A 13,535-nucleotide genomic window follows, 5' to 3' on the forward strand; every position below is an offset into this window, starting at 1 on the left:
TATTATAATGTATATAATGGTTATATATTATATTATGTTATTATGTTACTTTTGCTCTTGCACTATATTCTATGATACAATATTAATGCAAACAAAATTAAGCACTATTATTTAAACACATCATACATTAACCTGGCGTACACTGCTTACACAGACATGTTGACCTTTCTGCTATAAGTCACAGCACTGTTAATTTATCAGCACCACACTCACTCTGCCATCTCACTTATCACCTTATGCTCTTGTGTCTATTTTAATTTTAGCTTATGTACCTTTTATTAACTATGCATGTGACTTTCTATACTTATCGTATTTCTTTCTATCCTTGCACTGCTGCAACAGCCGCATTTCCCCGCTGGCGATCAATAGAGGTGTAACATAGGCTGTATTCTTATCTTATCTTTTAACATACAACTGACAGAGACATGCAGCAATGTCCTTGAGATTTCGCAGTCCTTGAAAATGGTCTGTAAAGTGGATAAACTTAGACTGATTTGTATGTTAAGTGTGTAATAATAAACGAGTGCATTTATATCTTCAAACATATATATTTAGAGAACATACCCTACTTGATGTGACACTGTTTGATCACATGCATGAGTCACAGCAGGCTGACTGACTGGAATGACCTTTGACGTAAGTAAATAATATCTCGCGAGATTTCGGCGCGGTTTCAGCCACGCTTATAACCACTTGCAAGAGCTCGTCCTTTTCGTTCGTCCTCAGTGCAGGATAACGAAGCAGTCATCTTTTTCTCGGCTTCTCCTAAAACAACGAGACATTTTACTCAGAGCGCATCATTAGACTAGCTCCACCGCCATTATCCTGTCCACAAAACGACTGTTGAACAGATTTACAACATTAAGCGTGCCATTTTTAAGAGGTGAGTTTCTTATTTCGTTGCCACTTCTGGTTGTAGCTTCTGAGCTAATGCTAGCACCTTAGCTAACGTTAAGCTCGTCCAACCGGCAAAGATCACGAGCGGTGGGCTTAGCCTCTCTTACAGTAGCTAGGGTGTATAAAAACACTTAAACCGTATTTGTGTATTTTAATATTAACCGTAGTTAACTTTGGAGACATACAAGTCGTGACTCTTGCTTTATCAATGTGTTATAACCGTGAAATGCTTTGCGTGTCAACACGGAACACCACCCGAGAGGGCTTGTATGAACGCTTGCATATGTGTCTAAAATTGTCAAGCTTGTAATATAGTAAGTCAGCTAGATGGCTGTGTCGATGCCAATGTTTTTGCCGTGCCTATGAAATTATTTGGTGCAAGTGAGGTTACTGGGATTCAAGCTACAAAAAGGTGACGGGATACAGTTTTCAGTGTAACACCATGGTACAGTACCGGGTTTGAATTATTAAAGACACAACACGTAATAAGACTGTCATTATCATCAGAACAAGTTTTTTTTTGGTGGCTTATTGACTCTTGTTTTTTATTTGTATTATTTAAGTTAAAGTATTTACATTTATCTAAACGCATATCTTCCTGGCTCATATCCCTTTTCCTCGAGCCTTAAGTTGGGAAAATGTATGGCAGTGATTACTCTGTCGAGGAATGTGTAAACCTGACTTCCACTGGGGGAAGGGTTATGACACAGGGATATACGTAAGCAATGTAATTTTCCTTTTTACGCAACGAGACTTTGTTTTTATTAACATGTTTATTATACTGTCGTGATCGGACACCTGTTGCAGTGACTCCCAAGCGGTTCATCCAGTCAGATAAACATGACTGTACACTAATAGTTTCATTTGAAAGATTAAAATGGAAAAAAATGAGCGATATTTTAGATTTCAGTGGAGGTACTTACAAAATGTTGTGTACGTAGATTACAGTGGGGTGAGAAAGCAGCCAAACTTTGAGCTTGAAGGCCCATCATTGACCTTGAAAAAAAGTAGTTATACACATTAAAAAAAAACATGAAGTCCACTTACATGACATTTCAAGGTTTCTTCTTTATAAGTGAATAAATCTAAGCAAAGAAAACAAAAAGAAAAACTTATGCTAAGAATCTCGTTTCAAAGCCTAGATTATTGTTTTATTGTTTCAAGTCTGGTTAACCATAAACCACAACTGTTTTCCTCTCTTTCCTGCACTGTATCCCTTTCAAATACTTTTGGTTGGTCTGTAACACATTAGAGTCCATGAACTCTGCACTCCAAGAATTTCAAAACCCAACACTAACATCTCTCTCTTTGCAATAAAATGACATGTATTATCTGCAGACCTTATTGTGAATTGTACTCTGAACAGCTGACTTAACCACACAGAAAGAAGAAACGATTGACTTAAATTTGTTGTTGTTGTTATTATTATTGAAATGACACCGAAACTGCTCAAATGGATTGATTGCATTTCAGGTAAACGAGGAGGAAAAAATCCTTTGTGTTTTGAGGTGTAATGGGCCTTTAAATATCCCGCACAACCGGTTTTTGCAGCAACAAAGTGCCTGAACTGTCTCTTGCACATGGTCAGTTAAGCTTCATCTGTCTCCTTTTAAACCTCTAGACAATCATCACCAGTGCTAACTATGGATGTGATCGTGCGACGCTGCCCGTTCCTGGCTCGTATGCCCCAGGCTTTCTTCCAGCAGTCCAAAAAGTCAATGGTGGTTTACGCCCAGCGGTGCCCTATCATGATGGAGCTTGCCTCTAAACCAATGGCTCCATCTATGGCAAGGGCCCTCTGCTCCTCCTCCTCCTCCTCCTCCTATGAGAGGACCGAGGACACCATGTCTGCTAGTGAAGGTAAGCGTGACACAGAGGAACTAGATGGGGTTTTTTTTTAATTGTTCTTAATGCATTAGCCACATTACATCAAGTGATATCTCCCAGTTATTGCGATGATTATTGAATATTGCTGTGTATAATATTGTTTAAAGGTTCTTAAAGTCTAAAACTTTTGTCCACCTGCAGGCCCCAAACAGGAAGAGGAGCCCAAGCTGCCTGCCTGCCACCCTGTGGTACCCTCAGGCCAGACAGCAGCCTCCAAATGCCCTTTCCTGGCTGCTGAGATGGGCCAGAAGAACAGCAGTGTGGTCCGCCAGGTCAGCATGGAGTTCCAAGAGGATGTTCAGGAAGTCCGCACTGTTCAGAAAGGTAAGAGTTGTTCTGAAAATGATTAGACTTTTCTGTTTTTGCCAGTCCATTTGCACATAATTTGATGCCATTTTCTTTTTGTCCTTCCTTAATTTTTGCAGAGGTGTCCCCTGCCCAGCTGGATAAGCCGTCCCTGGTCAGTACCATTAAGAGAAGCGGAGGAGATCAAGCTAATTTGATGAAGACCCTCCTGAAGCAGCGACCTAAAAATGTCTCCCACTTGCTGCAGGACAACCTGCCAGGCAGTTGTAAGTTACATTTGGGGTGCTCTGACAACTTATTAACATTAAAACATATTGACACAGAGCTGCCATGCTAATTTGAATGGTAGCGTTGCTAAGCTATCTTATTCCCTCCACGATGATGATCATATTAGCAACAATTTCACTCTCATATTGTAGTTCTCTCACTAACTCAGGTCTGTTTGTTTTGAGTAAGGTGAAGTGAACTTTAGGTTAGGCATTGCTTCATCCGTCTCAGCGCAAGCCACATTAAGCAAGCTCTGCCTTCCTGTTGTGTTACAGTGTCCCGCTACCAATACGACGACTTTTTTGAGAAGAAGATAGAAGAGAAGAAGAGTGACCACACGTACCGTGTGTTCAAGACTGTGAATCGTCTGGCCAACGAGTTCCCCATGGCCGACGACTTTACCGGCTCTTTAGAGGAGAAGAGGGAGGTGTCCGTTTGGTGCAGCAACGACTACCTGGGCATGAGTCGACACCCACGGGTCGTGCAGTCCATTATGTGAGTATTGGAGGAGTTTGTGTAGTGTTGGAAAAACCATGTGTGAGTCAGTCCTTATGGGTCCAGATGTGTTTACATGTAATGAGATAAATATTTTTCTTGGCTACCCACGTCTCTTGTTGACACTTCAGTGACCTCAGAGAGAGAAAAAAACTGAGACGATTTGGCACAGCATGTAATAGCTGAAACAACCTGACACCTATGGGTGATCCAGTCAATTGTTTGTGTGGGTGTAGAGTGTTAGCTGGTCACCTAAACCTCTTGGGGCCCTAGTGGGTCGGGATGTTTTTCTTCTTTTCCTTTCAGCTTGTTTGTGCTTGCCCAGCTCTCGTATCCTCTGTGCAGCAGTAACACCTTGAGGTGTCACCTAATACTAAGCAACTCTGCTGCCTAATTAGTTACATTTTTCCATTGGTTGTAGTCTTACCCCTCATTAAGTCTCCATCTGGCGTACAAGCATGTTTGCTCTGCAGTTTTCAAAAACAGACAAGATAAAACTAATTATTTGTTTGTCTCTATTTTCAGGGATACTTTACGAAAGCATGGCTCAGGGGCAGGAGGCACCAGGAACATCTCTGGGACCAGTAAATTCCACGTGGAACTGGAACAAGAGCTGGCTGACCTTCACAAGAAGGACGCAGCACTGCTCTTCACCTCCTGCTTTGTTGCCAATGACTCCACCCTCTTCACCCTCGCCAAGATGCTACCTGGTATACAATAAATCCATCGTTTATGGGTGTTTGTTGTAGTCAAACTGAATTAATATGTGATATACGTGCAGTAAATGGAAACTCTCATTCTCACTTCCTCTCTGTCTTCTCTGTTTTAGGTTGTGAGATCTACTCTGATGCGGGGAACCACGCCTCAATGATCCAGGGTATACGAAACAGTGGTGCTAAGAAATTTATATTCCGCCATAATGATGTCGCCCATCTTCGAGAGCTTCTACTGAAAGGAGACCCCACGAAACCGAAGATAGTGGCCTTTGAGACCGTCCATTCTATGGACGGTTAGTTTGGGGCGGTCCCCATTATTATTTTTTAAATTATTTACAACACTTGATCATTACACGTCGGACTAAAATAACCTGTTTTGAGCCCGTACTTTGGCAAATGTCTAAACATTTATTTTTATCCACTTTTGTGTAACACAGGTGCTGTGTGCCCGCTGGAGGAGATGTGCGATGTGGCCCACGAGTTTGGCGCCATTACCTTCGTAGATGAGGTTCATGCTGTGGGCCTGTACGGCGCAAGAGGAGGGGGCATCGGAGACAGGGATGGCATCATGCACAAGATGGATATCATCTCCGGGACACTAGGTCAGCATTATTCTCTACTAAAATGAAATACTGATGATGTTCTACAAAGCATTTTGACTGTGAAGCCAAACCAAAAAGTTCTTGAGCCATCAAACCAACCATTTAAACTTGATGTGAATGACAAGTTACGTCTATAGTTTGCCATATTTTGAAGTGATGCGTGTTAATTGATCAAAACAACTACTCTCAGCTAGTGGGAATCTGTGTTTTGCTCTTATACTCCGGATCAGGCCTCATCTGTGTCACACAATATGCCAGAGGGCTTAAAGAAGCCGGAGCTGCTCTGTTGTTGCTAGGAGACTGTGGGCTCTTGTTGTGCTCTTATTGAATTACACTCTGCGTCTGTGTGTTGCTGTCAAGCTGAGGGGACAATTATTTCTAACTGAGAGCTCTGCAGCCACTGTATTCCTGCAGCTGCCATTTCAGAATGATTGCATTTGTGAGCTGACAATAGGAGGAGTTGGCACAGACCACTGAGCATAATGTAGTGACTGTTTTTAAAGGAAACTAACTGATGTATCTGGAGCTGTAGCAGTAAACCTAGATGAAAAAATAACCACCTATGTGTCATGTCCTCTTCCAGGCAAGGCCTTTGGTTGTGTGGGTGGGTACATCGCGAGCACCGCCGCCCTGGTGGACACGGTGCGTTCATATGCTGCTGGTTTCATCTTCACCACCTCTCTGCCACCGATGCTGTTACACGGAGCCAGGACCTCAATCCAGATTCTTAAAGGGGAAGAAGGTCGTGCTCTGAGACGCAAACACCAGCGCAACGTCAAGCTGCTCAGGCAAATGCTGATGGATTCGGGCCTGCCAGTGGTGCACTGCCCCAGCCACATCATCCCAGTCCGGGTAATTTATTTTTTAATTTATCGCCTAATGACTCATTACAATTAAAAACATGCTCAGTAGTCCTCAGTCTGTCTCCCTGTAGCTCCCCTCTAATCACCATGTTTTTGTACTATTTTTAGGTATCGAATGCTGAGAAAAACACAGAGGTATGTGACCTCATGATGAGTCGCCACAACATTTATGTGCAAGCCATCAACTACCCCACTGTTGCCAGGGGAGAAGAGCTTCTGCGTATCGCCCCAACGCCTCACCACACCCCTGAGATGATGAAATACTTTGTTGGTAAGAAAATCCCGTAGTCTGTACTCAAAATATTTAAGTTAAAATGTAAATTCACACTGTTAGACATGAAACTTCCCCTCGTTTGCATCAGAGATTTGCATTTTCCCAAATGTATAATCTGTTTTTGTCAAATGGCTCTAGCTGGTTGTTAAAACAAAACATGCAGTAACTGACTGTAGCGCTCTCTCAGTGATCAAAGTTAATTTGGCTTCCGCTTTCTTTCACCCTACAGAGAGGCTGGTGCACACCTGGAAGGAGGTGGGCCTGGATCTGAAGCCCCACTCGTCAGCAGAGTGCACGTTCTGCCAGCAGCCGCTGCACTTTGAGGTGATGAGCGAGCGCGAAAAGTCTTACTTCAGTGGCCTTAGCCACCTCATCTCAGCCTGCGCATAACACTACTGCTGGCTCGTGACGGCACATACATACTTATCACCCATTCCTCTATCACTGTCATAGAATGTATTAATTATCTTTGATAAGTCCTCCTACACATGTTATTTAAAGTATTCTATGTTCAGATGTTCTATATGCTCAGAATAAAATATGAAATGGAAAGAGAGTTTGTTTGTGTTGCATTTCTTATTTGCTGACTTGATAAGAAAAGAACAGATGAAAGGAGAAAATCCACTCCACACACATTAAACCTTTGTGTGTCAGGGCGTCTGCAGCTCCTTAAAATGTCTGAAAATGTCCCTGAACTCAGTATTATAAACATTAAGGCTACAAAGATCATTACATTTGAATTTGTTAGGTCTTAATTATATATCGCAAACATTTTATCTAATTTATTTATCTTTATTTTTTAAATCTTTTTGTCAATACGAGTCAGACTTTTTTGTGTGAAGATCTGCATTCCTGATGTTACAAATCTTTAAACCTAGAATTGTGCCTAAATCCTGTCTTAATACTATATACTTGCACTTACCTGTTGGCAAAATGTAGATGAACCTAACTCACTATAATAACCATATTCCTACATAATACCTACTTCTGCACAGGACCACATATACCCAGCAATGCTTGGCTGAGAAAATAATGATTTGTCCAAAAGTCAGTCTTGAATTTGATTAAAAATTATCTTTGACAGTCTAAAGCATTTAAGTTAAGTGTCTGATACCTGTTGACATCCTCTACGAGCAACAGTTGCCTTATAGTGGTCCATATATAAAAACATTAATAAAACAAATACAAATATGTGATAAAACTGTCCTGCTGCTGGTCAAGGGTGAAGGTTTTGTTTCAAAATTGGGGGCACACATGAAAGAAAGTTTGGCAGGGTCAGATGTTGTGGATCAGAGACTTAATTTCCTGCTTTCTGGTGAATTTTTATACACCAATTTAAGCCTTTTTGTGATGTAAATGTCTTTTATTTTGTTACAATAAATGCACATGCTTGAAATCTGCACCAGTATTGCTGGTATACATTGTTCAAAATGGGCTTATGATGCTATCTGAGCAGACTGTATTCACTAAATGAACTGACATGTCCCGGTAACATTTGGTCACATGCTCCTGATGCTCAGAGGTAGAACGCTCACTGAACGCTCCCGTAAGGCTGCAAAAAACTGGGCCACAATAATTTGGCTCAGCAGATGAAAAGACTAAATCTTGGTGTTGGTAATTTTATTTTGACCCACTGGCCTACTTGTGCTTGTAACAAAAATGTAGGACACTGATTATTTTCCCACCTGGTGCTGATAAACACTTGGAACACACAATTAAGAAATACACAATAAATCCTTCACATGGTACTTGATATGCTGTTGCTGCTGCAGATGATTGTTGATGGCTATTATTTGAACAAATACATATGAAATCTGATTTTTACATGCTTTATTTTCAGAAACAGACTTTTGGAGATTAACACATTAATCCAGGACAGATGAGGGGTCGATGATTTTACAGTTACTTGAACACACAAATAACTAACTAAACTAAAAAAAAACAGATAACAGATAAAAACATATGCAAATCGGGTGAAATCTTACACTATGTGATTCTCAGGGGGACCTACTAACCTACTGTCCCTGTAAAGTCAGATGGCGATGACATAAACCTGGCTGTGAAACTCAAGGTGACCCAAATTCATGATCACAATGGTTCACAACCGCACATGCACACATCCTCCAGATCCACATAAGCCTCAGAGGCTATCATGGACGGCTCATATTCAGTGTGTTGACAGAGCTGCTGCACGTATTCAACTTTAATGTAATTTAAACCCGATGAATAAATATGAGCGTACATGGATCTAAACACAATCTTGCAAAAACATAGTTTATTCATTTCACTGTTTCCCAAGTGCAGGTGTTGTAAAAGCCGCTGTTGCTTCACAGGAGGCAGGGCTACACTGAAAATGGAAGTGAGAGACATTTATAGAGAGTTGATGTTGCCACTGCTTTGTCTAAATAAAGACACTTCCACTTTTGAGTTGATCCTCATTAAACTCTATACACAAACTCCTGATCATCACCATAGGTGTCATTTACTCCGGGGATGCTGGGACCTGTCCCATCACTTCTAAAAGCATACATTGTAAAAAATGTTAAGGTAAATAACTTGCATCAAGAAATGTCAACTAACAGAGGAGCTCACTTTGAGAATGGTTTATTTGTACAATAAGAAAACACTCATTACAACGTAAATATAGCAGAAACAAATGTGCATCGTCCAAATGTCCAGAGGTTTAAAAATTAATTCAAATGAATTAATGTGTCATTGATGTGCAGAGCTTGAACATGCACATTTAAAGACATAACTCGTCTTGACAAAGGAGGAGGGAAGAGTAAGTCATGTATACATGAGTGTTGAGTTAGCAGGAATAGTATTAAATGAGAAAGGTTGATCTACAGGTCATAGATGGATTACTGAACATGCCTGATGGGTACATACTCAGAGGCCCAAAGTGACAGAGGTCCTCGGGGCCGTCGCTTGCAAAATGTCACTCAAAATACCAGGTACTGACCAGGAGGAGACTCAAAATGCCACAAAGAGGTGCAAAGAAATAAATGCAAAAACTGGCAAAAAAAACCCAACGTCACACAATGGCTGAAAAAGACATGAAAGTATCTCAAAGAGACACGAAACTGACACAAGATGACCACAAGAAGATGCAAAACCACCAAAAAAGTCTGTCTTGCTCCTATGTAGACAAGGTGATGGGGTCTTTTGCATAACTGCACCCAGGGGTCCACTGTCTCATAATACATCCATGCTGCAGGAGAAGAAATCATTAAGGGCAACACAGAATGCATGAGACATTTACTGCTTTGTATTCTATCCTAGCATTTTTATTTTTGTAATTGCCACCTGCCATCTGAATTTTGTGTTTTCCTTCATAAATAAGCCTGAAGACATTTCAGCCATAAATTTCTGCACAGAAATTCACTCCAGAATGTTTTTCACGCTCAGAATTTCCTGGGGGAGAATCCCAAGATCCCCGCCCTAGACCCCTGGTCATCACACACACATATGTTTAAGGAGATTTTTAGCTATGCATGAGCATTAGCGCATGTTGAATGAAACATGTATTTCACTGCATATCTTTTATTTATTCTTTATTAAATCTGGAGTATAGAGAAGTTTTGAGAGGTTTTCATGAAACAGTTAGTTATAGTCAATCACTTAAAATGAAAAAGGCTTCACAGATAAAGCTGTCGAAACTAAAACAGACTACATGTTGTGTGCTGCCAAATATGGATCATGACTGTTGTTTTGAAGACTGAAATTTTATCTCTACTTTATCTGTTCGACAGAATCATAAGTGGCAGCAGGCACAGGTCATACAAGCTTTTTCTATAATCGTACCATCCACCCAAGAACATCTCAAGACACACTGTGGTTCACTATATCTAGAAGAGAGTTCATCCGTGGGTCAGGAGGAGATTCACTTTGTTTAAAATGGCCAGATCAGCTCTTTATAATACAAAACATTCCTGCAAGGTATTTTGTTTCTGTTTGAGTTTGCATTGAGAGTTTGCAGTGGAGTCAGACAGAAGAGCATGATTTTAGATTTAGAGGTATTTTTGGTACACTGTGTGGGAGTATATTATACAATTATATGATATGAACGTTTCAGAACAAAAGTATTTCTAACAACAACTTCAAATGTGGAACACTTGGCAGTGAACTGCAACACTTGGTGTCTTGGTTACATGGTAATGGTACTCAAAACTACTCCAAACTTTTCCATGACAGTGTAAGAGAGCGTCTGAACAACATGTACAATATCATTCTTATTTCTCATATTGGTAGACCTGTATTTGTCATGTTACCATGGATGAAAACAGGGCTGCAACTGACAATTATTTTATCGATTAATCTTCACCTTCATTCATTTTTCAATTAACTGATTAATCGTTTAGTCAATAAAATGTTAGAAAACTGTCCACAGTCCAAGGTGATGTTTTTAAATGTCTTGTTTTGTCCAAAACCCCCAAAGATATTCACTTTAATATGATATAATTTGCATATTTAAGAGGCTAAAAAACACCTTTTACCAACATTTTTGTGGGAAAAATGACTACAATTACCAAGTTATCAAAATAGTTGGCAATTATTTTTCCATTTGGTCAACTAATCGATTAATTAACTTATCGTTGCAGAAAAAATAAAACAGAAATGCAGGAAATGTCCATATTCGAGAGGCTGAAAATGCCATGTGCAGCCAATTTTGCAGAAAAATTACTTTGCAGTTAACCAGTTATCAAAATAGTTAGCCATTAAGCTAATGTGAAATGTGAGAGCAGCCAGGGCACTGTGTTGGCAGCTCAAAGTGACTAACAGACTCACCAAGGTTATTCATGATAGTAAAAATATAATTGATATGAAACAATTTAGATAAACCAATAGGAACCATGCAAATGTATCTTGAAGCTGCAAGCTGTGCCATTGAAACTGAACAAATCTTCCCAAGAGAAACCCAATAATGTCCTCATATAAAAAAGTGGCTTCAGTTTTTTTAATTCAAAGGTCTGCAATCAAGAGTGAATCACGCTGTCTCTTCTTAAAGCATGTCTTGACAGGGAGTGATGTCCTACCTCAAGGCCAGTCTGCAATACAATCAAAGTAAAGCCATAGCCACACAACTATACATTATCTGTTACAGAAACACAGTAATAAAAACCAAAGCAAAGCCTCTCACTACCCATGTATTGTTTGAAAAGTAAAGTAAAGTGTACTTTGTAAATTGTCAACATTATATCAGGTTCAGTCGTGTGAGTGAAGTCATTATTAGGAGTGTGTGGGACGGAGTAATGCTCATCTAACATGGTATCTTTTGACTCCCCTGCTATTTATATTCCCTCAGCTACGTGACTAACTTCATTCCCTTTACACACACACACACACACACACACACACACACAAATCTCACGTGTACAAATGGATGCATTTCATGATTCAAATGTTTTAGCTGTGCACATGCTCATACAGTCTGTGGTGATCCCAAGGTGGGGCCATGCTGGTACAATTGCTGCTCCCTGGCAAAAAAAACTCCCATTATAAGAGGCTGTGGCACGCTCACTTTTAAAATAGCACAAAAGCAGTGGTATCCTGTGAATCTGGACAACCCAAGGCATGAACCAGTGTCTTGTCAAGAAGTGAGCTAAATAAAAAAAATCCAAAGTTGGGCTAAATGTTGGGGAGGGAACAACTGGCACAGCCATTTTCAAAGGGGTCCCTTGAACTCTCACTTCAAGATATCTAAATGAAAATGGGTTCTGTGGGTACCGACAAGCCTCACCTAAATTTGAGAGGGCTTGTTCCCAATAAATGTTTTGTTTCTGACAATCCATGTACTCCTTCAAATTAAAGCTGTATATAGTATTTAGAGTAGAGGATTTAATACGTTAACATTTTTGTGATTCTGCGAGACGGTGCGTGTGAGAGAGAGAGCTGTTTGCTTCATGTGTGATCTCCCTGACCCCTGAGGGTGTGCTTCACCCTTATCCACCATTTCCATGACGACTGGTTCCTGCACGGCTGCCAAACTCGCATGGTCCGGACAATAGAGAGCAAGAAACAATGAAACCTACAGCAGGCTCACAGCTGAGGTTAGAAAGGAGTCAAATATTTCTCACAATGAATGAGTCAGTTTATCTGCTTGGTAACAACGCTGAATTGCACTTTGGACACCGCACAATAGGAAACCAGACACACGCTCACCCAAAAAGACATCCGCTATGGTTACAGGAGATATTAAAGATCTGTTACTGGGCTGAATCAATTCCGTCAGCATTTTCTGCAGAAGAAGAAGAGTTGACAGAAGTTTCAGTGACTCAGTTTAACTGTAGAGCTGATACAGTTTCAAGTAATTTATTGTCATATCTGCACAACAATTACAGAGAAGCAGTCCTTGCATCTACTCACAGACGAGGGATTCATGCTCGTGACAGTGTGAGATTTAAACATTAAAGGTGTCCTCCTTGGCTGAGCAGTAACTTTAGCTAGCTCAGTGGTGCATGCTTCCTTCTGCAAAGTGATTCATTTGGCAGGTGTTGTTTGGTAGAAATAAAATAGTTCCTCCATGAAACTGATCACAACAACGTCTGTGGATTATTTAGATACCAGCTCACCCTTTTCCCCTTTATGCATGGTAGCCTCGTGAGGTTACCTGTGACGTGTGCTTTGTTGTATGTGGTGAGGAAGAGGCTCTCTCAGAGTGTCATGGTGAAGCAAAGAGTAATGATATTCAGCAGAATTAAGTGTCTAGATAAAGCTACCTCTTTGAAGGAGTGTCTTAAACTGTTGATGGCTTGTCTTGAGTGATGACGTTTAAAGGCAGCGGGCTAATAGGTGGCTATCTTTGCTGCATGTGTTTTTCCATAGCACAGCAGGTAAAACAAGTTTACCTGTTAGAGGTGAGCTGTTTGCAGTAAGAGCCTGTTGTCTGTAGCTCTTCATCAACATCACACTGTGGCTGTTTCTGCTTTCACTTTCCTCCCTGCTGCATTATTAGACCTGCCTTTATTGAAGAAAAGCCAGTATCAAAGTTCCACTAATCCAGTAATAACACATTTCATTTCCTGTAGATTCTTCACAATAAAAGTCCACTGGTATTTTGTTCTGTAAAATCTTTTATTGTGAAGCAGCAAAACAAGGAAATGTTGACTTTTCGAGCAGCAACTTCACGCAACTTCTAATATGGTGGATAGCGAACATGAAACCGTAAAATAAAGCAGATATCTAAAGTAAAAACAGGACGCAGGACCTACTCCGGAGAAGGTCCATC

The 13,535-nt window shown here is 40.5% G+C and overlaps 1 protein-coding gene across 1 annotated transcript; it reads left to right on the top strand.

Moving 5' to 3' along the window:
- The first annotated feature begins 702 nt into the window (after positions 1–702).
- alas1 (aminolevulinate, delta-, synthase 1) lies at positions 703–6,863 on the top strand. Its single transcript, XM_049582252.1, has 11 exons — positions 703–883; positions 2,519–2,757; positions 2,926–3,108; positions 3,210–3,356; positions 3,633–3,852; positions 4,378–4,562; positions 4,682–4,861; positions 5,006–5,170; positions 5,754–6,022; positions 6,142–6,304; positions 6,537–6,863. Exons 2-11 carry the CDS (start codon positions 2,541–2,543, stop codon positions 6,695–6,697), a joined length of 1,890 nt encoding a protein of 629 aa, XP_049438209.1. The 5' UTR covers positions 703–883; positions 2,519–2,540; the 3' UTR covers positions 6,698–6,863.
- Positions 6,864–13,535: the final 6,672 nt, after the last annotated feature.

The sequence above is a fragment of the Epinephelus fuscoguttatus genome, linkage group LG1 (genome assembly GCF_011397635.1).
Source record: "Epinephelus fuscoguttatus linkage group LG1, E.fuscoguttatus.final_Chr_v1".
NCBI lineage: Eukaryota > Metazoa > Chordata > Actinopteri > Perciformes > Serranidae > Epinephelus > Epinephelus fuscoguttatus.